This window comes from Staurois parvus, unplaced genomic scaffold (genome assembly GCF_062004578.1).
Source record: "Staurois parvus isolate SC_StPar_1 unplaced genomic scaffold, SC_StPar_1.0 ptg000586l, whole genome shotgun sequence".
NCBI classification, from domain to species: Eukaryota; Metazoa; Chordata; class Amphibia; order Anura; family Ranidae; genus Staurois; species Staurois parvus.
In genome coordinates this window covers 1865963-1890595 of record NW_028318382.1, presented here as the reverse complement: position 1 = coordinate 1890595, position 24633 = coordinate 1865963, and the positions used below count along the sequence as shown (strand labels likewise).

At 41.4% G+C, this 24633-nt stretch overlaps 1 protein-coding gene across 3 annotated transcripts in view; it reads left to right on the top strand.

The window, feature by feature from the left end:
- Nucleotides 1-24633, top strand: part of OGDH (oxoglutarate dehydrogenase) — a 127261-nt gene that overhangs the window by 51862 nt on the left and 50766 nt on the right. Inside the window, exons 3-5 of one of the 3 annotated variants that reach the window (XM_089692441.1) lie at nt 7348-7536; nt 12953-13055; nt 21146-21190. In XM_089692441.1, the coding sequence (XP_089548567.1) occupies nt 7348-7536; nt 12953-13055; nt 21146-21190 (337 nt within the window). Of the gene's footprint in view, nt 1-7347; nt 7537-12565; nt 12660-12952; nt 13056-21145; nt 21191-24633 lie in introns of all 3 variants that reach the window. The other 2 variants (XM_089692442.1, XM_089692444.1) reach the window with 2 other exon arrangements.

The following is a 24633-nucleotide window of genomic DNA, read 5'->3' as shown; positions in this document are numbered from 1 at the left end:
TCCCTGCAAATGAGGCACATACAGAATGCAATTGTGTAAACCAAGCCGAACAGCACAAGCCTATGGTCCTGGGGTGGCACTGCCCTCCCCCTCCCATATCATATACACAGCTTCTACGTGCAAGATCTCACAACATCATTAAAGACCAGAGGTCCCGGGTATCTCTGCTGGACCATCTGAATTTCAAACAGTGTATGGCTAGCTTTAGTAGACTTGTCAGGAGCCCTGTCATGTGTAACTTTGAGCCAACATTTCTAGTTGGGCTTTTAAAAATGCTGTGTATAAAAGGTATGTGTAACTTGAAATTTACAGATGTGAACATTTGCAACAAAAAATAATTATGGAATCTATTCAATGCCCAGTTTGTCTCTGAAATAAAATGAAACCAATATCCATCTAGATTAGATTTTAAACGTAAGGATCAAAGCAAAGACTGTCGGAGCAACAGAAATAAACCGCTCTGCCCAAGTCTAAAATTGCTGTTCATACTTGAGTAGCTCAGCTATTCATAGGAAATGATTTGTGAAACTGGTAATACATCATTGAGCCGTATGGTTTAATGACCAGATATCTTTCATGTACTTGATGTATGAGCCAGTTTTACTGGAAATGTTTTTTTAGGCTAGGTTCACATCTATTCAGATTGCATATTGTGCGATTACACAATGTTTTGCATTTTTGAACACGCGTGTTTGATGTGTTGTATTTTTTTTTTTTTTGCCAATAGGAAAGTATTTACTTTGATGCAACTTTGGATGAGTGTTCATGTAGTCCAACTTTGATGAGACTTGAGTTTCAGAGAGTTTAAAGTCGCATCAAAGTTACTTCCATCCAAAGTTACATCAAAGTCGCATCAAAATGGCATCAGTCAATTTCCTTTTGGCAAAAAAACACAACACATAAAAACGCAATACTTGCAGTTTGGGTTAGGGTCCATTGAAGTCTATTACATGCTAAATGCAATGTGCTGCTGAAAAAATGTCTCTGATCCTTTCCAAAAAACTCACTGGCTCAAAACGCATAGATGTGAACTACAGCGATAGGAAATCATGTTAAATGGACTATCTGCAAACTGGAAAACGCATTGAAATCCGCATAAGTGTGAACCTAGGGTAAGTGGGGTGAACGGCAGTTAAACTCTTGCTAGATAACATTTAGAGTCATGGAAGGAACTTCCACCGAATTCCTGTCCCTCCATTGTGATCACATATATTGAAGCAAAATTATTATTATACAGGATTTATATAGCATGAACAGTTTGCGCAGCGCTTTACAAAATGAAGGTAGACATTACAGTTACAATACAATTTGGTACAAGAGGAAACAGAGGGCCCTGCTCGTTAGAGCTTACAATCTAGGAGGAAGGGTTGAGTGATACAAAAGGTAACAGCTGTGGGGGGGATGAGCTGATGGAGGAAATAAAAGGCAGTTTACTAGTTAGAAGCAGGGTAGGCTTCTTTAAAGAAAAAGGTTTTCAGGGATTGTCTAAAGGTGGATAGATTAGGAGATAGTCTGACAGATTGGAGTAGGGAGTTCCATAGGATGTGAGAAGCTTGGGAGAAGTCCTGGAGGCAAGCATGAGGGAGGAGGTGACATAGGAACTAGAGAGCAGAAGGTGTTGGGAGGATCAAAGAGAGCTGTTTGGTTGATATTTTGAGACCAGGTGGGGGGGGGGGGGGGCATCATTGTGTATGGCTTTGTAAGTTGTTGTTAATATTTTAAATTTTATTCGTTGGGTGAGTGGAGGGATTGGTAGAGAGGGGTTGCAGACACTGAACGGTTGGTAAGGTGGATGAGCCTGGCAGCAGCATTCATGATGGACTGGAGGGGGATAGCCTATGTAAAGGTAAGTCAATGAGGAGGGAGTTGCAGTAGTTGAGGCGAGCGATAACTAGGGAGTGAATTAGCTTTGTGGTATCATTGGTTAAAAAGGGACGTATTTTGGAGATGTTGTGGAGGTTGAGGCAGCATGATTTGGACAGGGATTGGATGTGGGCCTGAAAGAGCTCAGAATCCAGAGATACTGCTAACACTCTGGCATGCGGGAATGGGTTGATAGTGGTGCTATTGATCCTGACCGAGAAATCAGGAGAAGAGGCGCGGGGGGGAGAAAATATTATGAGCTCAGTTTTGGATAGTGTGAGTTTTAGGAGGTGGTGTGACATCCAGTCTGATATGTCTTAGTAAATTGGTGAGACGTGATGAAACTGATGGGATGAGCTGAGGCGTAGAGAGATAGATTTGTGTGTCATCAGCATAGAAATGGTATTGGAAACCATGGGAAGCTATCAGCTGACCCAAGGAAGAAGTGTAGATTCGAGAATAGGAGAGGTCCAAGGACAGAACCTTGGGGGATCCCAACAGTAAGAGGAGGAAGTAGAGTTGAAAGTGACACTGAAGGTGCAGTGAGATATGTAAGATTCAAACAAACAGAGTACAGTGACGGAGACCAAGTAAATAGAGTTTTTTAAGGAGGAGGGGGTGGTCAGCTGTGTCAAAGGCAGTGGAGTGGTCTAAGAGTACGGAATAGTGACCATTGGTTTTAGTGGTTAGTAAGTTGTTCGTGAGTTTTAGGAGAGCAGTTTTTGTGGAGTGCTGTGGGCAAAATCCAGACTGAAGGGGATTGAGAAGGTTATCCTCAATAAGGTGGCAACTCAGCTGGTTGTAGACTAGACATTCAAGGAGTTTGGAGGCAAAAGGAAGTAAGGAGATGGGTCTTAGCTTTCTGAGATTGGCGGGGTCCAGTGAGGCTTTTTTAAGTATGGGGGTGACTAGCGCATGTTTTAGAGAGTTGGAAAGATGCTAGTAGAAAGGGAGAGATTGAAGATGTGAGTTAAAGAGTGAAGGATAGAGCCAAAGAGTGACCGTAGTATTTGCGAGGGAACAGGGGACAGGTGGTTAGGTGGACTTTAGAAAACCGTTTACCAGCCTTCTCTATAGTAGCTGGGTTAAACAACGGAAGTATTGATTGTGCAGGTGGACAAGGAGTGTGGGGTGAGGGAGATATCTGCACAATGAAGATCGTCAGGAATTGTATCAATCTTGTTTTTAAAGTGATTAGCGATCTCCTGGGTAGTGAGTGAGTTAGTTGGTGTTAATGAGAGTGATAAAATAGGTCTGCTTGACAGTGTGGAGACAAGAATTGTATTTTTTAAGGGCAGATTTATGTTGGTCAAAGTCTTGCTGGGTCTTAGTCTTACGCCATAAATGCTCCAGAGCACGGCTACGGTTTTTTGAGGCATCTGGTATTGTCTGTTTGCCATGGTTGTAGCGGTCGGGCCTATTTGTATCACTGTGCCACGTGTGTGTATGAGGTTGGGGGGTTGGGAGAAACGAGTTAAAGGAGGAGAGGAGCGGATTCGTGAAGGGCAGGTTAGAGGAGATGCGGGGCTGTAGGGTAGTAGCAGGGGAGCGGGTCAGCGGAGCCCCTGGCTGGAAGTGTGCCCTGTGCGACTCTCAAGCCTCCAACTCCAGGGTCCTTCTACAAGATCACTGGGTGTGGGTCCAGGCTGAGCTGTCCCGGGAACCCGTCAGCCTCACCTTGGTGCAGGAACTGGCGGTGCTGAATGAGCTCAGCAATGGTCCGATACCGCAGGAGAACCCTCTGAGCTCTCCAGTTCCCCCCCAGACGGGCTCCGACTCTGAGTCGGTTCTAGGCAGCCCAGGAACCCGCTGTATCCTGGACAGCCGGTTTGGCCACCTATCAGTGCCGCCTACCAGTGGCCATAAGAGCAGCATATCAGTGCCCATGAGCATCTGTCAGTGCAGCCTCATCACCGCACATCGGTGAAGAAGAAAAATTACTTATTTATAAAATAAAAAACCCAGCGGTGATCAAATACAATCAAAAGAAAGCTGTCTGTGTGTGAAAGAAAATTGATAAAAATGTCACATGGGTATAGTGCTGTCTGAAAAACTGTGTTTTTAGGTCTTTTATTTATTTATTTTTTTTACTTTAAATAACAATTTTGATCTCTGAGACTGATGGTATGTACCAGATTCAATCTTCTAATTGTTTATACATCTCTTCTGTCTGTTATTTTCAGAGTGGATAAGATATTTCCTTCCCTAACCATAGAGCTGGTTATTTATATTTACCACTGCATATAGATATTCAAGAATAGATTATTTTACATACTGTATTATCTAAATTATACATAAAAAATTTTTTGAGGTTTTTATCCGATTAAACCAAACAATACTAATCAGTTATGAAAATAATCGTTACTTGCAGCCCTAATTGCCTTTAATATCACTTTAAGATCTGTGCTTAACATTCTGAAACTAGAGCTCAAAGTTGTTTTAAGGTCTTCCAACAAAGCTGCTCAAAGCTTACTGAAAGCTCTGCAAATGCTTTAAAGCTTGCTGTACTAACTGCTTTCATGCAAACCTTAAGTTTGCTATAGCTTTGACAGAGGGACACATGGTATAATTCTGAATAGGATTTATATAGAGGGACTCTACCTTGGGTTTTCACACCTGGCTGCAGGGATTTGAGGTAAGAAACCCTTGAACTGATTTTCACCTGTGGACTTACCTGTCTGTTCTCACCTTTTACATTTGTCTGGTTAGGGTAAGACCTTTTTTAATTTTTATAGACACTGTGGTCTGGTATTTAGTCATATCTTGCCTACTGGAAAGTCTCATGGGAGACTAATGTTTAGGCAGAACCAGCCAGTCTACAGTATGCCTTAGCAGTGACAGACAGAACTGGTAGAGACTGGTATAAACCTCCCATGACCAAGCAGAGGATGAATTGAAGTATTTCCCTAATTGTTAGTGTAAAAAATAAAAGGTCTTGGCTGCATACGTATAATTTGCAAGTACTTGTTGAAGCTGCAGGGCCTCAAGGACCCTCTGTATTGTGTAGTCCTACTCTCAATCTACGATAACATAAAAATCCCAAACAACATGCAGCCAGTAACTTTTCATGTGACTGTATCCAATATAAAAACACCATAAAAAAGAAACTGCTTAAATCAGTATTAAACCCAAAAGCAAACATTTATTAAATTGCAGCTAACCAGTTCTTACATGTGGTGGCTGCATTAATTTTCCTTTTTTAGGCTTCCTTTTTTTTCATCTGATCATCTGGCCAGTAAGTCTGTGGTTTCACAAAAGAACAAGCTCTCCAGCATATGTATCCGTTACAGAGATGGGACAATCCATTTACCACTGACAGGGGTGCTTACAATGATCAGCTTTTATTTACGTAAAACCTTTATGCCAAAAGGAAAACAAACAGTTTGCTGTAACTGTCTATAAAGTGGTAGCTGAAGCTTCAGTTTGTTAGTGCATTTAAATCTGCTAGTACATCTAATACTACCCTCCCGCCAGACTGACAATGCTGCTGTCCAAAGGTGCCCCCTGAGCTAATTCATCCAGAGTGTAGGCACAGGAGGTGTGTTACTGGCCAGATCACCAGTTGGGAGTGGAGGGAAAAAGCCGAAAAAAAGAAAACTGATGAATCTACCACATCTAATTATTTTTAGAACTGCAATAAATTTTTTTTATTTTAATAAGATTTTATATCTAATGCCCAAACTTTTCTTTTCAGTGTGGATAGAATACAGGAGGGTAAAGCTGATTTTAGGTTTTTTTTGTTTTGTTTTGTTTTTTTTGGCCATCTGTGTCTCATTAGGGAGATTTCTTCAATTCTTGTCCTGTAAACTCAGTAGGAATTGAGAGGATATCTTTCCAATGTGGGGAAAATCTCCTCTTAGACAGTTGTCACAGAAAGTAGTATAATCATTGAAAAATTTCCCCTCCACCCCTGTTCTGATGGCAACTCAAAATTCTGGGTCACATCACCTTTATGTGACGACAGTGATCAGGACTGTTATAGAGAGTTAAGCCATGTACACATGGGCCGAAATCAGCCGGTACACTAGATGCAGGCCAACATTCCGCCCGTGTATACAGGTCCTTTTTTGACAGAAGCTGATCTTACGATCGGCTCCTGTCGAACGAGCTTGCTGGAAAACGGACAACTGGCGCTCTCAGTCAATGGCTGCAAACACTGACTGGTATGTTCTCACAGGGGGATGGTCTCTCTGTCAGAACACAATATCTCAGCTGGGAGATCGCTGTACTAACATCGAATAATTAGTACAGAGACCTCCTTGCGAGCTGCTTACCGTGTGTACCAGGCTCTTACCTCTCTTAACCTAACAGGGGTTATATACCGTTACCACACTATCTAAATCTGAAATAAGTTTTTATTATTTACGCAGCGCTTTACATATATATTGTACATTCACATCAGTTCCTAACCCTCAAGGGGCTTACAGTCTAAGGTCCCTAACTCACATTTATATACAAGGGCCAATTTAGACAGAATCCAATTAACCTACCTGACCAGCATGTCTTTGGAGTGTGGGAGGAAACCGGAGTACCCGGAGGAAACCCACGCAGGCACAGGGAAAACATGCAAACTCCAGGCAGGAAGTGCCATGGCTGGGATTCGAACCAACAACCCTAGTACTGCCAGGCGGAATTGCTAACTATTTAGCCACTGTGCTGCCCTTTGAACTGCCTTTTCCTTTAGAACTGCCTTTCAGACAGTTCTGTTGACAACTGCCTGCGGGGATTTCCCTCACTTTGAATCCTCTAAATTTCTGTTAATGCAGGCCATACATGGTTTGAAATCCAAATGATTTTTCGTCCAAAAATTGAAAACGTCGTTTGCGTGGTAATCTGATGGTTCAATCCATGATTTTGAAAATCGGCCGACCAAGTCATAACGTTCACCTCATATAACAGGCGAAACTTCTGTACCTTCCAGGTCACTGCTCATGGGCATATTCTTTTCGGAAAAACTACCGTTCGATCTGACCATCGAGACGAAAATTGGTCTTTTTTCACAAATTTTCCAACATGCCCGATCACCGAAAAGGGGAGGAACCACGAAAATTGGACTGTGCCATTGACCCACTAACAGAGCAAAAATCGACCGATTCTTCTTAGGTCCGATTTTCGGATGAAAAAATCGGATGAATTTTGACCCATGTATGGCTGGCATAAGTCTACAGGGCAGTAAATCAAGGAGAATATACCTAATGACACACAGATGGCAAAAAAGTAAAAAAACTGACAGCAGTTTTATCCTTTTAGTTTTTGCTTTAGATATACTTTACGCTTTGACTTTAGATTTACTTTAATCATGATTATGCCTGTCTGCCTCTCATAGTGACAGGTTACCATTATGACTAATAGCATCTCCTTAGTCTGCTTGTTTTCCTTCAAAGATTAGATGGTCTTTTAGTTCCTATGCTGTTTGTAAAGCCACCTAACATTTTGTGCATGCGTGTTTCTAATGCTGGCTTACACCACTGTGCTGTTTTGCAGTCTTGGGACATCTTCTTCCGGAATGCCAATGCCGGTGCTGCACCTGGAACCGCTTACCAGAGCCCCCCACCATTTGGTACCAGCCTGTCTGCACTGACCCAAGCACAGTCATTAGTTAAGGGTCAGCCAAACATCGATAAGCTAGTGGAAGATCATCTGGCTGTGCAATCCCTCATCCGTGCTTACCAGGTATGTCTCCAGCCCCTTCTCTGGCTCTTGCACATTTATATTTCATATACATGTTATACTAAAATACTCAATAAATGAGACCTCCAGAGGGTAGGGCGAAACTGAAATATATATTTGACTTACTTTATGGGTCACCCCCAGTCTATTCCCCAAAAATTCTCTCAGCCAGTGCTACTTCTTTCAAACCTTAATGATACATTTACTTGAGTGTATCAAAGTTTCCTGCAGTTATCTGGATTACAGCATTAAGGACTCAAAGGCAAGTCAGATATGTATTTAACTGTCTATATTCCCATCGCACACGGTCCTGGAAAAGGCTCTAGGATACTGGGTGCTGCAGCAATCACCAGCTGGAGACTGGATCTTTCATGACACAATGTAGATATTTGTCAGAACACCACAGATCCTCAAGTTGTCCAAATGGCTTTATTGAAGTATGGCTGGGGATCTGTGAGCTGATCCCCTGCTGATCGGGGCGAATGACAGGTCCATGTCTGCTCAGGTTTTGCAGTGCGAACACGAGCAGACCCTGCTCTATTTTGTGGGAGGCCAGGACTAAACAGACTCCGCTGTCCGTTTGCACCCAGCTGCCTCTGTCAAGTTCCCCTAAACGCAGTCCTCCTCCATTTTTTTTAGTGGACCTGATTGGACCCAGAACTAGGTGTGTGAAAGGGCCCTTAAAGTGTAACTAAACTAATGACCCTGCATTCACTATATCTGGTCTCCCACAGTGCACAGATCATGGAAGCGCAATTATTTTAGTAAATATAAACTGCTAAATACCTTTTCACATCCTTGGTTAGAGTAGTCTTGTGACTTCTATCAGTGTCCAGCAGAGCACTAGTTAAAGCTTGTAGGAGGAATTTTCATTCTGCTCTGACTGCCTATGAGGGTGCATAACCCCGGACCCTGTCTGGATAGTGCTGATTGAACGCACCTTCTCAAAGAAAACAAAAAACTCTCTTGAAATACACACCCAACTGAGCATGTGCAGAATGACTGCTAGAGCTCTGTACTATCAGAAGATAGATTGGGGACATTAGGAGGATCAGAGAATACAGGATCAGACAGCCTTTTTACACAATGCAGAGAATTAGCCCCTTAGGTTCCACAGTGAGTATAAGCATGCTTTACTGCATATACAGACTGATTTTTACTGTTTTGGGCTTAGCAACACTTAAGCCTTACCTCAGGGAAAGAGGTAAATACATAAACATGTGAACCTATTTATATGCAAATGATTTGTAATTTTATTCAGTCAGTTTTGAGACACGCACATGCACACGCTCTGCTTCCCCAGTTGACCTGTGTAGTACAAAGGACAATTTTAATTGGCATAGTTATAAGATTACATCTTAAAGGGTTAGTTCATCCTTTAAAATAAAAAGGTGAACACACACCCTACACTCTACACCCTCCCCACTCTCCCGCTCCCTGCTGCACTTTTGTGGGTGATAGAAGTTCACTGTCTATGCAGCCTGGTGCAGTGGTCCTGGGGTTTGAATACTCTTCCCTTTTTTCCCTAGGGATGCTGGGACAGATTAGAGTTAGGTTCTGATTGGTAGGCTCGATCACGTGCTGGCACTGACCAATCAGAACCGCACTAATCTGTTCCTGCATCCCTAGGGAAAGAAGAGGAAGAACAGAGCAGTTTTTAAACCCAAGGACAGTTGCAGTGGGCTGAATGGACAGTCACCCTGTCACCCACAGAGGTAAGTGGGAATTGGGTGTTATTTCATCTTTTCATTTTTTTCTCTAAATGTGAATGTTAATTCACCTTTAAAAATTGCTTGCCCTGCTTTCATTTGTAATTCATTTGTTTTTCCCAAAATGGTTTCAGTTTTTGGTTGATGCTGGCAAAGGGAATTGCACATCAATAAAAAAGTTGTAAATAGCTAAACTAATTTAAGAGTGCTCATATTTAAATGCAGGTGCATTGTGTGAGTAAGAAGAAAAGAAATTAAAACAAATGCTGATGTAATTAAAGAGGAGCTCCAGTCCCCCCCCCCCCCCCAAAAGTTAAAAGTCAGCAACTAGAAATACTGTAGCTGCTGACTTTTAACATAAGGACACTTGCTATCCAGGGATCTAGTGCTGTCCTCACCCAAGTCAATTCTTCAATGGGATTTGGGTCCAGGCACCGGCATCTTAACGAAGGGAAGGCTGGCGGCTTCACACTGCACATGCATGAGCCATGCTGCGCTTTGTGAATGGTCCCGCAGTCTTCTTGGACCTGTGTTGTGTCCACGAAGGCTATGGGTTAAGGGGGGTGGAGGTAAACTCGGATCGCCTAGATCAGTGGTCGGCAAGCCGCGGCTCGCGAGCCACATGCGGCTCTTTACACGCTTTAATGCGGCTCTTGTGTGCCGGGCGCCCGCTCCCCTCCCTCCTCTCGGGCGGCAGGGACTCTGCAGCGTGATCAAAAAAAAAACAGCCAGGGCAGCGCGCTCAAATGCAATGATTGGCCAGTCTCGCTGCCACTCACATCCTGATAGCCAGTGATTGGCTGTCAGGATGTGTGTAGGCGGGGCAGCGTGACAAACGTGAGAGGAGCTAGGCTCCTCTCACAGTCCGCCCTGAAGACCGGAACGGCGCGGGAGCACGGCGAGAGGAACGCGCGGAGCAAAGGTAAGTGAATTGACACGGGGGACTTGGCTTACTACTTGGGGGGGGGGGGGGGAATAGTACTGTGGGGGATGAAATTTAATATGGGGGATGAATTAATATGGGAGATGAATTAATATGGGGGATGAATTACTATAGGGGGGATGAATTACTATAGGGGGGATGAATTACTATAGGGGGGATGAATTACTATAGGGGGGATGAATTACTATAGGGGGGATGAATTACTATACGGGGGATGAATTACTATACGGGGGATGAATTACTATACGGGGGATGAATTACTATGGGGGATGAATCACTATAAAAACTTATTGAAACTAAAAACAGTGTACCATCCTATGTATTTTCAGTTTTAAAAATGTGGCTCTCAAAATAAATTTCAATCGTGGTTTTGGCGAGATTTGGCTCAGTTGAAAAAAAAGGTTGCCCACCACTGGCCTAGATGATCTGGGTGGAAGTGAGAGCGCTTCCCCCCCCCCCCCCCAAAAAAAATAAAAATGCAAAATGTTAAAGGGGTGGGTGGGGGAGGGCAAACAAGTGGAACTTCCACTAGTTGACGTTCCACTTTAATTATCTACTGACTTGGGAAGTCAGATACATGGAGTTTGTTAAAAGAGGTAGTTAAAGGGAAACTTAACAAGTCTGCTTGAAAAAAAATCCTTGCATGTCAAAGTGTAGGGAAACATTATCATTTTTTAATAAAGCTCTATCTATTAGCAGTAAAAAGCATTCCTTAAAAGATAAGTATGGGCTTTTCTTCCCCTCCAATTATACTTAGCTAGGTAGATGGAGCATTGGTCCGATGCTGCATCTGTCCCCCTTAGGCTCTAAGGGTGATCACATGACAGCGGATTGCTGAGTTCTCACAGCTGCTGTGAGCAGAAAACACACACACACGGCTGATAAACGAAAAATCAGTCGGCCCCGTTGCCGATGCTACCACCCGTTTTTCGTGGATTTTCCAGCATGACCAATAAAAATAAATGAGGAGATCCGCAAAAAACGGCTGACGGGCTAGCCCCACTAACGGCGTGCTTATCAGCCGATTTTTCGTGCGGACGAACATTCGGTGGATAAATGACCCGTCTATGGCCTGCATTACACTTTTTTTTTTTTTGGTGGGTAGGGTGGGGGAAGGAGGAGTGCTGTCACTTCTGCCCAGATCACCTAGACAATACGAGCAGCTTCAGCCCGCTGTCGGCTGAAACCCGATCATAGGAGTAGAGATCCACAGGAGTGTGATGCACAGGAAAAGTACAGCCAAAAGAGCTTTGGCTGTACTTCTTTAAACTCCAGTTAGTGACTTTTCCTAGACTGAATTAAGGTCAGCAATATGTTGCAGGCAGCAGGAAGCATTTCCATAGTCTCCTCTTCCTCTATGACCACAGTGCAACATTGTAACTTTGTAGCACATTGCAAGGTAAGAGAATGTGCCTTTCTATGCAGTAAGGTAAAAAACGTTCTGTGTGCAGCAGCCCCCCAATAGTTACCTGAGCCCCATCGCGATCCAGCAATGTGCACAAGAACCTTGGCTCCTCGGTGACTCGCCTTCCTCATTGGCTGAGTTAATAACAGCCAGTGAGCCAATGAGAGATGGGGGCGGGGCTGAGCCGCTGCTCTGTGTGTAAATGGACACGCAGAGTAGTGGCTCAGAAGCGAGCCTGCTTGGGTGCTTCCATAGCAAGCTGCTTGCTGTGGGGTCACTTGGCAGGAGGGAGGGGTCACGAGCACACTTGTTGGAGGACCTGAGAATAGGAGGATTGGGGTGCTCTGTGCAAAACCACTGCATAGAGCAGGTAAGTATGACATGTTTGTTTATATATATATATATATATATATATATATATATATATATATATATATATATATATATATATATATATATATATATATATATATATTTAATATAATTTTAAGTCCACTGTAAGCACTTCAGCCCACAAGCATCTTCCAAAAACTGAAATAACACTTTCATAGCTAAACTGACCCTTTAATTATATGTAGACTTATAAGTACTGTACTGGTTATACTGTTAATAGCTGTATTATCTACATAAGAAAAATAATGGTGACTGCTCAATGACTCATTATCCCCATGTTCAAATAAATATGTGGAACTATTAGGACATAAAGCTGTGATTTAGAGATTACACCTGCATCCATAAATATATGTTGTAGAAGTAATTACTTTCCATTAACCAAAATTGGAGAGGGGGAGAAAGTTGGTGAAGCCCTTAACACACACTCTATTTGTTAGCTTTCTGTTGAAGATTAGAAAATGTATTTATTTATAAAAGATTGTCAGATTGGGTGCTATGGGAAACATTCCTTTCTTTACTTCCCCAGTTTTGTTGTGGGGGGGAGGGGAGGTGTCATTAACCAATTTGTGTCATTGCTTCCAGGTAAGGGGTCACCACGTTGCAAAACTTGACCCCCTCGGAATTAGCTCTGTTAATTTTGATGACGCTCCAGTAATTGTCGGTCCTCCGAATGTTGGTGAGGATTCCTGTACTAAATTTGTAACTTTTTTTCTTCTCTGCTTTTCCTCCTTTTTTCCCTTTTTTTTTTTTTTTTTTTTTTTTTTTTTTTGTTTTTTTTTGTTTTTTGTTTCTGTATTTATTTTATGTGGTGCCACTGTATTCCTTCCACCTTCTGGTTCTTCCATCATCTGATTTTTGTTATTCCATTCTTCCTCAACCTACCTGTCATCTTACTGTTACTTGTCATTGCCCTGCCTTCCTCTCCTCTCCTCTTCCACAACCCTCTTCTGGCACCTCTCCTCTTTATAGATTCGTGGGCACCATGTTGCCCAGCTTGACCCACTTGGCATTCTGGATGCAGATTTGGACTCCTGTGTGCCAGCTGATATTGTCACATCCTCAGACAAACTCGGTGAGGGCCAATAGCTCTGCTAGAATGGTCACTGCTTTTGCGCTTTTCTCTCACCCCCACTATGTATGTCTACCCCTGCTCAACAGAATTGTAGGTGCAGAGTTTACAACTAACAGCTGAATTCGTCCAGGGCAGAAAATATACAGACCTAGTAATTCATCCTATGCTGCTTCTTTTAGCAAGTGTGAGTAGCAGTACCGGGCACTTCAAAACTTGCTTTATTTTTTATAAGTGAATGCTTCATACGAAAGTGGATCAAGGCGAATCCTTTTTTTTTTATATGCGTTCTTATGCGTAGGTGTCACAATGTTCAGTAAAGAGAAAGTACACCTTATTGCCCACTCAACAAGAGACATACAGTAAATCCATATACAGCACAATTGAGATCTGGACTAATTGAAATGCAAAGAAATTTTAAAAACAACTTCATTTATTTCTATTCAGTAATATGTATAAAATTAATGTAAAACCTGATAAAATAAGATTAGTATCTCCATATTGAGAGGCCACTTAATAGATTGTGTTGTATCTGAAAAAATGTATCCTCATTCAAATTTAGAAGAATAAGATCTTTTGTTCAACACTGCACATGGGTAGATGACAAGTTTATAAATCCCATTTCTGGATATTTTTCAAACCAAGAGAAATCGGTAAACTTTGAGAAGATGTCTTCACTGACTGAAAATTATATTGGAATTGAATAAGAGTCCTGAATATCTGTGTCATAAAAGGTGAGTATTGTACTTCATTGTTCCATAAATTATTCAGAGTTCATAAGCTGAAGTAGTATCTCCACATAAAGGACTTTATCTACAAATGTTAAGATACCTACTTTGACATGACTATTTACTGAACTTTGTATACACTGGTCTGCATGGACAAGGCTATAATTATATTACACCAGTCTATTTCTGTATAGGTGTGCTTTGTTTAGTGGATACCTAATATTTGTGGACAATATTAATTTATGTGGAGGTTACTACTTTGTCTTACAGACTATGGTTAACGTATGGAACATTACGTTTTGCTTTAGGTCAGTGAAAACATTTTTTCAATGTTGACTGTTATTTCTGTATTTGAAAATATCTAGAGCTGGGTTATATAGATGTTACTTAGTTAGACTGGCTGAAAAAAGACAAAAGTCCATTCAGTTCAACCATAAAAAAAAAACAAAAAACGTTATAATCCTACACCCACAGTTGATCCAGAGGAAGGCAAAAAACCCAGCAAAGCATGATCCAATTTGCTCCTGCAGGGAAATAAATTCCTTCCTGATCCCCCGAGAGGCAATTGGATATTCCCTGGATCAAATTTACCTATAAATGTTAGTATCCAGTTATATTCTGTGTATCCAAGAAAGAATCCAGGCATTTTTTAAAGCAATACACTGAGCTGGCCAGAACCAACTCTTGAGGGAGTCTATTCCACATTTTGACAGCCCTTACTGTGAAGAAACCTTTCTGTATTTGGATATTACATTTCTTTTCCTCCAGATGCAAATAGTGCCCCCTTGTCCTCTGTGATGACCTCAGGGTAAATAGCTCTACACAGAGTTCACTATATGAACCACTGATGTATTTATACATGTTGATCATATCCCCCCCTTAATCTCCTCTTTCCTGATAGCTGAGCTCCTCAATGCCTCTTATCAGTTTGGTTGCCCTTCTCTGCACTTTCTCCAGTTCCCCAATGTTCTTTTTGTGAATTAGTGCCAAAATTGAACTGCATATTCCAGATAAGGTTTAACTAATGATTCATTAATGTGTCATCTATCCATGGGCAAATATGGAACAAAAGATCTGATAATTCTGAATTTGATAAAGATAAAAAGATACATTTTTCAAATAGAATACAATGTGTAAGTTGGCCTTATGATATGAAGATAATATTTTTTTATAACAATTTTAGGGCTTTGAATGATTTTTTTTTTATTGGTTGCAACTTTAGTGGCCAAGATCTGTTGTATACTGCTATATACACAAACCATTTGTGTACAGATCGTATGTGCTTGCGCAAGATGCAAGATTTTTTTCTTTCAAAGAAATTGTTTGATTTTAGAGAAAAATAATGTACATAAATCACAGTACCAGTAGGCTTGTTATTTTCTTATAAACCTGTACAGGCTGTTGAGGCTTCCCTGTGTCACAAGTGGTTCATATTGTTATGGTTGCCACTTGGACATTATTGAATATATTCTCAAATCCCTATATTACTTAAAAATTAGAGCATTACTTTTGACACAGCAATGCTTCAGGTGTCTGTGCAGATGTAACTGAACAAGCTAGATGATTATTTTTCTGTCCTGCTTACAAGGTCATATATGTAAGGAAGAATGGGGTTTTGGCATCTGTTCACCCAGTATATTTCCTGTCCTTTAGAAACCAAAAGCTGTTAGTTGGGCTCTATATGTAGATTGGCCAGTAGCGGTTACTAGGCTGCAAAGCTCATGCTGATCTCACGCCAAAACTGCTAACTTAGACTAGTGCACTGAGTAACCACCACTAACCGCAAATAATAGGCATGTTGAGGGTGTGTGCTGGAAACAGACTGGGCGCTTGGTGGTCTGCTTTGGGAGTAGAGCATGTGGTGTGTGGGCATGAGGGCCAATCAGTTTGTATTGATCTGTCTCAAATTTGAATAATCTGTGATTTTACTTTCCGAAGTTTGCAGGATTTGGTAAGAGCACAATCAATGTTTACTTTTGATTTGTACCTTCTAGAAATCTAGAAATCTCAGATTTCTAATTGTAGTTGCAAACCACAATAAAGATTTGATTTAATCTACCAGTATAATCATGTAAAATAAATTGTAGTCTTGATTCTTCTTGACCAGGTAACTAGCATGTTGCCCAGTTGGTTGCAAGGCCGCCCAACTCAGTTCTGGAGGCCACAATGAGTAGTTTTTAGGCAGGTGCAAAAATCTTCCTTTGTATACTAAATTTTAATCAGTTTGTAACAAAATAATAAAGTGTGTCCCTTTAGGACTGAGTTGGGCAGCAATTATCTGTAGTTTTCATTTTAGCCTAATTTCAAAGGGTGGAGTAGAAGTTGAATGTTAAAAGATGCCACCTTCTTCTTCGTTGCGTGATGTGTAAGTTCATATCCTGCAAGTATCCTGCAGTGACCTGCAGCTTCATGCTTACATTCAAAAGAACTATTTTCATCCCAATTGATCATTTTCCTCCAGTAGTTTTAACTTGCTGTTGTCTTCAGCAATCATCCCAGCACCACAGACCAAAGGATCGTTCTACAAATCTGTGTAAACTGCAGGCATCCCTTTATGGGTGTAGGATTACTTCAGGCAACTCAAAAGCTCTGGTTAGCAAGGTAGGAATTGAGGCAGCAGCCCATATCCTCCTATAGTCTAGCTGTACCCCAATGGGCTCTTATATTTTTTGGTAGCTACATATTTTTTTCCTCTGACAATTTTAAAATCAAAACTTGACTAACCAGAATAATGAGATACCAACACATTTAAAAATTACTTCCTTTGCTGTTTATTTTTGTTCATATTCTGAAATTATGGTTATTACTGCTACAAAAGCAGTATACTCCGGTTCACAGCTATTGTTTTGTTGCAGTTCATTCTGTGTAGTAAAGAATATTCTTGTACAGCCAGGTATGAAGCAGCAATTAGTTGGTAGCTGTATAAACAAAAAGCAAATGGGTCTCTGTTCACTTGTTCTGTATATTTATAAATAGACTGAATCTATAAGGTGTAGCAATTGCAATTGCTGATTACCTATTCTGTGTAAAGTTTTTATTTTAAAAAATTATCTTACTTTTTATGAGCAATGTTGTTTACATGTTTTGCGCTCAGTGCACTCTGAACTGATACTATTCTGTTTGGATTGAGTGGGTGGGGGGGGGGCTGTATTGCTCAGTGGCTTCCTACAGCTCCTGATAAAAAGAGAGGTGAGGGTTTGGAAAAAATAAACATACAAACTCATTAAGGTGAATGCAGCATTGGTCTGATGCTGCATCTGTCCCCCACTACCTCTAAGACCGAGAACTGAGCAATCAAATTGATTGCACAGTTCTCAGTCCTAAGTGAGCAGAGAGCCGGTGATGGCCAGCCACCGGCTCTCTGCTCTGCCTCTTCAACACTCACTGGATCACCAGGCTGTGTAGGGGATGGGAGCAACTGGTTCAGGCTGTCAGCGGAGCATTGAGAGGCTGAGCCATCTGCTGGTCCAGCCATCAAGGTGGATCCCAACGTTAAAGCCAGGATCCCTCCAGAGTCTGGACCAAATGAATAACATCAGGCGACAGTGGACTCTAGCCCACTGTCAGCTGAATCTGTACTTAGTTCTGCACTCCTGTGACCTACAGGATAAATAGGGCCAAAAAAGCTTTGGCCCTACTTCTCCTTTAAAGGCTAGGTTCACCTTTTGAAACATGATACCTGTTCCACCCATACTTTACGGTGGAACACGTTCCAGATCTCCACCCCCACCTGTGACAGTAGGCGGGGGATCTTCTCCCTGTACCCGCTGTCACAATTTGAACACAGCTTGGCTGTACGGGGCTCTGCCTAGACAGCTGCATTGTTCAGTCACAGAGTTCTGTGAATGAATGAACTACAAGTACCATCGTCTACAAGTACTAAAGCTTGTAGTTTCCTAATGAACTGCAAAGGCGCTGGTGAGCACTCTCATAGTTCTTTTGATTCTTCCTGCAATTCAGTAAATGCCTGTACTTATAGGAAGTATGGGCAGACAGTGTATTGAGAGTCTGCAGGAGCCTAGCATTGCAGCTGCAATCTTCTGATTTGCGTGTGCAATGCTTTACAGGCTCTAGTGTGGGGAAAAAAAAATGTGCATATTTTTTACCTGCAAAAAGATGCGTAATTATTTTTTCTAAAAAGTGAAAAAGTGAAAGTTATCCTTTAAGCTGGCCAAGTTTGTGACCACCACCTGGCTCAACAAAGTCGATTTTCCAGTTGACTTTTGTCAAAGGAGCTGGGTGGAGATTTGCTGACCGAACAGTGACTGCATCCAATCAGATACAGTCACTGTTCGGGCATTCATCAGCTGCAGGTCCCCCCAGCTGTTCAACACAATATCCGGCAGCAGAGATTCCTTTCTTCCACGCTGTTTAGCATGGATTTTGGAATCTGATAATTTTTTGTGTTTATGGATAGTTTTACGCTTTGCCAGTGTCTTTGACAATCGCTGTCACCACCATGGAGTCAAGATTCCATCTGCATTTCCATATTTTAGGGTTGGGGAATAATACAAATCTGCAATGGCCAGAGCAGATAACTTGGATACAGAAACCTATTTGCCAAAATTCCTTGAGAGATATAGGGTGACATGCTCTCTAAAATAAACCTGCACAGTAGAGGGCTTCCATAAAGGAAATATACTGCTCTCTCCTGCTGCTTGGGTTGACGATCTCTACAGTAGTGAAGAGAAACCGCCGGGTGACTATTCTGCAGAGTCTGCCACTTTCAGGTGTGTTTGATTGCTGGTTTTCCCATCATCCCCTACATCTGGTTCAATCCATTCTTCTTTATAGGGAGCCCTGCCTTGGATAGTAATATTTATGATGACAATTTTACAAGTGGTCCAGTAAAAAGGTGGCAGTGGTCTAATAAAAAGGTACATTGTTGGCAATTGACTGATTTGTCTGTTTAAAGCTGATCTCCAGCTTTTAGTGAAGTTTAAATAGTTTCTTTGAAGCTAGCTGGCCCAAACAAACTATTACCTTCACTAAGAGATGCAGCGGCTGGGTTTGCTGTATAAACTGTATAGCCTCAGCTACATACAGTTTACGGGGCTTTGTTTTGCCATTGGGATGTGAATTTCCTGTCCCACACCTAGAGCAAAATTTAGTTGGACTGAGCAATGCTCCGCCTTTCACATGAAGCATTGTATTCTATAAATTAATTCAAAGCTTCCCCCTGATATTTTGAAACAGGTAAATGACATCACAATATCCTCCTCGGCCAATCAGGCGAAGATTTATATTAATTTATAGAAAACTAAGCTCCCTGTGAATGGCTGAGCAGCACTCACCCCTACCAAATTTTGTTCTGGGTGTGGGACAGGAAAATGCCATCCCACTGTCCGAACATTACCCTATATTCTGTGTGTAGCTGAGGCTACATACAGTTTATACAGCGCTCTTTGGGCTTCTTCACACCATTTATGGTGTGGGGATGTGTGCGAAATCGTGGCAAGGTCTGCATGTATTTAGATGTGATTTCTCATTGAAAGCATCTCACCAAAAATTAAATTTTTCTTGCAGGGGATGCCCAAATGCTAAAAACCCGCTGAAAAACTTTTTAACATGACTTTACACAGCTAATGCTACCAGCATTATTAAAACGCCCAGTGTGCATGGAGCCTTACTTGCCTAGTTCCCCTTTGTTTGGAAAGGCTGTTGAAGTGCAAGGTTTGCTCATTTGTGGAGGAAACTATAGAAGGCCAACGTTCTGTCTGCATCTCTGTGAAACGACATGGACACATCAGTGCCCATTCTGAAAATCATTCATCATTGGCTATTGTAGGTTCTTCAAAAGCCTGTACATGCATAGCAAAACAAGGTAGTTAACCTCTTCATGCCGACAGAACGCAAATATGCGGCCTCTTGGCGGCTGGGCCTTGATGCCGAGCAGCCTGATATTTGCGTATCATTTGTAAACAAACGTTCTGAGTGCTCGCACTCCCAGCACATGTGTCGGCGTCCCACGAAAAGGTCCCGATCTCTTCTTGCGATCGGGACCTTTCAGATCATGTGACTGCTGTGACAGCCAATCACGGCTGTCACATGACCCTAAACCCTGCCCCACCTCCCCGCCTCAGAAACCCCTTAAAGGGCCAGGAGGTGCTGGCGTGAAGGGGTTAAAAAAAATGTGTCTTTGTCTTTGAAAGTTCCCCTCACTTTTGGTACCAGCCACCAGAGCAGGAAGTGAGGAGAAAGCTGTTGAATGAAAGGAAGTGACCAGAAATCTTCCAAATATGAACACAGGACTTGTTTTAGTAAATGTTGCATTTGCAATGCTCTGTTCATGTGTTTATGATGTGTTTTCCATTATATCAAAGATGTGCTTTTCATTAAGCGTGCATCTGTATATAAAATCCATGTATGGTGTGTTTACATGTAGTATCATTCTTCCCTATGGAACATTAGCTTGTTAGAAACTGCATCAATCAGGATTTTCTAAAAGCACAATGTAACAATACAAAACATAAAATGCACATTTTGGAAAAAAACATAGGAGTTTACAGAGGCCATAAAGTGTAGGAAAGTGAAGAGGTGGAATGGATCCTAGCCACATCAGATTTACAAACCTGTTGCTGAGAATATCCCATCAGGGTTGCTAAAGCCCATTCACACCAGCCTGGTTTTCAGTGTTGCATTTCAGCACAATACAATGGTGTGTTAGAGCCATAAGAGCGCTTACCTGCAGCTAGAGTGCTGTTGACTTTCTGGCCAGACATGGGGATGTTGATGCTCTGTCCGCTTTCTCTCGATGGCAAACAAAATTCATTTCAGCCAGCAAAAGAACACTGCTATAGTAGCAGATGAGCACTCCTATTGCTGGCACAAACAACAGAACTGCATATGTGATATGGCCCTTACAGTTTTAAAATCATCATACACTTGGGTGGGTTTAGCACTTTACTTTGGCCATTCTAATGTAGAAGTATTTTTTCTTATAGTATGCGTGTGTCCAGTTTTTTTTCTTGTGCTCTTCATATATATATATATTTATATGTATGTGTTGTGTGAGAGTGCTCCTTTTTTTCTGTTTTTTCCATGAGCCTGTAAGGTAGAAATATTGAAAGCCATAAGCCGAACGCATAGTGTACTGCAGAACTATGTGTTTCAAAGGTGATTTCAATGCAGTGTGCATATTGCAGGAGGGATCTTGTGGCTGCTTGCAAGAAGCTATTATGTGCTTGAGTGCTTTTACTTCCCTCCAGATTACGTTGCAGACATGGTTTGCAGCTTGTATGACCCCCTGTTTTTGCTGTTCAGATTTAATATTTAAAGATTCCTCTCTGTTTTCCCTATGCTGCGCCCTTCTTCCTTTTTAACCTTAACCCTGTTGTGCTGCCTCCCTACTCCCACCCTACACAGACCTACCAGCATTCCTGGATCGGCTTCGAGTGCTCACTGTGGGAGGTATGGAAAATGTCCTTCTTAACTGCCCTCCCTGCCTTCCCTTTCTCTTCACCCCTGACCACCCCAGGCACATGTCTATGTTTTAGGTCCCCTCAGGTAGAATGGATGTATGTATATATATATATATATATATATATATATATATATATATATACACACACGTAACTGGCCTATGTTGGATGTCCTACCTCCTCAACTTGTCCTGCAATTTAAGGTGTACTTACAATTTTACCACAATTTGCCCCTCGACAACTGTACAGGTGAATGGTGCAATGGTAATTTAGATGTGTATGTTTGCAGGTTCAGGAAATCCTCAGGAATGATAGAATATGATGTCTTATCTCATAAAGAACTGCATTTGCTAAAGACTTTAAAGAATGTGTGAAGTGGTCATTTATATGTTAAATCATTTATATTGTGTGCAGTGGGAATCTTAAAGAGACCCTGTCACCAACTTACAAAACCGCAAGGAAAAGCACAGAACAATCAAGTACATTATCTGCCTATTTGCAGCATTTTCCATTTCCATAAGCAATGTATTTACTTCAGTGTGCCTCTGACCTTGCTAGGGAATTGACACTCCAGAAATGTCCGTTATCTAGCACAGCCCCCTACCTTCCTGTACTTCAGTGTTCTCTCCTGTTCTGGCAGTATCTGATAACTGCCTTTGCTGGTCCAGCTCCTCCACCCTTCTGTTTATAATCTGAGGCTGAGGGAGGAACGAAGGAGAATATGATAGATTGTCTTTTGAGTGAGAGCACTGAGGCTGCTGATATCATAAGGATTTTTTTGATGTCTACACAAGGGAGCCATTTTCAGGTAAATAGCATGCATAATTGTTTTTAACAGGTAGAAAAGTTACTAGTACAAAATCACAGTCAGTACAGTGCAAGGTATTTTATAAAGTCTATCAGCGAAAATGCCTAAATGTTGAAATGCGCATACAATCTCATAGGAATATTTTTGTTGAAATGAGGGGTCTGTTGACACTATCTTCAAGCAAGTTTCAAGTATTGTGTATGCCTGCTGAAGTCTGCTAGCAGCTTGTTTAAAGTGACATGCTACACATACAGTGGGGATCGAAAGTTTGGGCACCCCAGCTAAAAATTTGTATTAATGTGCATAAAGAAGCCAAGGAAAAATGGAAAAATCTCAAAGGCATCAAATTACAGATTAGACATTCTTATAATATGTCAACAAAAGTTAGATTTTATTTCCATCATTTACACTTTCAAAATAACAGAAAACAAATAAATGGCGTCTGCAAAAGTTTGGGCACCCTGCAGAATTTATAGCATGCACTGTCCCCTTTGCAAAGCTGAGACCTGCCAGTGTCATGGATTGTTCTCAATCATCGTCTGGGAAGACCAGGTGATGTCAATCTCAAAGGTTTTAAATGCCCAGACTCATCTGACCTTGCCCCAACAATCAGCACCATGGGTTCTTCTAAGCAGTTGTCTAGAAAACTGAAACTGAAAATAGTTGACGCTCACAAAGCTGGAGAAGGCTATAAGAAGATAGCAAAGCGTTTTCAGATGTCAATATCCTCTGTTCGGAATGTAATTAAGAAATGGCAGTTATCGGGAACAGTGAAAGTTAAAGCAAGATCTGGAAGACCAAGAAAAATATCAGACAGAACAGCTCGCAGGATTGTGAGAAAAACAATTTAAATGATGGAAATAAAATCTAACTTTTGTTGACATATTATAAGAATGTCTAATCTGTAATTTGATGCCTTTTTGGAGATTTTTCCATCTTTCCTTGGCTTCTTTATGCACATTAATACAAATTTTTAGCTGGGGTGCCCAAACTTTTGATCCCCACTGTATAATCTTATGGGAAGATTTTTGCGAAAATGAATGGTTTGGTGGCAGGGTTTCTTTAATAGATGAACTTCGAAAGAAATACATCTTGAATCTACTTGATTGGCCATATTGAATTTAATTGGACTTTCTAGATAATATTTTTTAGTAGGTGAGTAGAATTCCGCTCAAAATCTGTTCTTAATAAAGCTCCCTCCCTCTCCTAACACATATTCTGACCAATCTGTGTAAGAAATATCTGTATACTTAAGTATTTTTAGCCTGCTCTGGGCTGATCACATGATCTAACTTCCCTGTGTCAGTCAGCGGCTGCTGCAGGGGAGAAGAGGGAACACCGACAACAGGCCAAAGGCGCCTATAGGTTAGTTCTCTGCTCCCAGACATTATTAGCTGTTGTTGCGCATTCACTCCTCTCCCCTGCAGTATGTGTTGGCTGACACAGGGGAGATTATGTGACTGGACTGTAGCAAGCTGAAATGGGTAAGTATAGAGATCTTTCTTGCACAGATTAATCAGAATAGGTGTTAGGAGGGGGAGGGAGCATGTTTAAGAGAAGTTAGTTTCCCTGAAATTCCACTTTAACATAAGATGAATGCTGTCCTGTAACAGATTACCAACCTTACATACACTCAGAGTGATGATGAAAGAAAGCCATGTGAGCACTTTTCTCATGACCAGGCTTTGGTTATGTAATAGTTTTACTGTACAAAGTAGCATAGTGCAGCTCTGTGATGGAAAGTGATCAAGATGGATGTACCATGCTCTAGCAACTTAACACTTGCGTATGTGGTGCCTACCAACTGACTTCTTCAGGTGCTATTCTTCAGTTTGTCTTTGCAGCTTTTTTATCTGCCAGTGCTATCCATTGGTATCAGACAGTGGTAGAGAAAAAAACTTGTACTTTCACATGCCTCGGAATAATCTCATGCAAGCAAAATGAATATCAGTGTAAATATTTTGTATTTTGTGGAGGGTTTCTTTTATACATTTCTGTTTTTCCATTTAAACATAGTCAGATAGTTACTACCCTGTGAATGATTGTTCTCGCATGTATTTGGCCACAACTCTAGTGAGTGCTGTTTTATGTCTCCTTTTCATAATTCTTATGTCTGTAGATAGCCTTACTGAATACATTCCTTTATTATCTAGATAAGGTGTAGCACAGCATTTATTACAGCTTACTCATACACTTATTGCACAGCTGTTGGCATGCTGGACTTAACAAACTTCAAAGGTTGCCATCATGATGTCTTCACAGAGTTTTTCATATGGTGGTGCTAAAGTTCTACAAAGTTGTGCACAATATATGAACATAGTAATGATTTACATTACCATATGATGTTATAGATGAGCTGTAATCGAATACGTAGTGTAAAGCTGGGTACGCACTGGCCACAAATCAGCTTTCAGTCAGTGTATACAGCTGTCTGTTCAACAGAAGCTGTTCTAAGGACTGGCTTTTTTGGAAGGGACATGCTCAAAAACTAGCATCCAATCAGCACTTGTAGCCAATGTGTGCGAATGCTGATCCTTGAATTTAGGTGGGGAATGCTGTCAGAATTCAGTGAAATGGGCTGGGAGATTGCCGTACCAACATCGCTTGTGCTGCCACAGCAATAT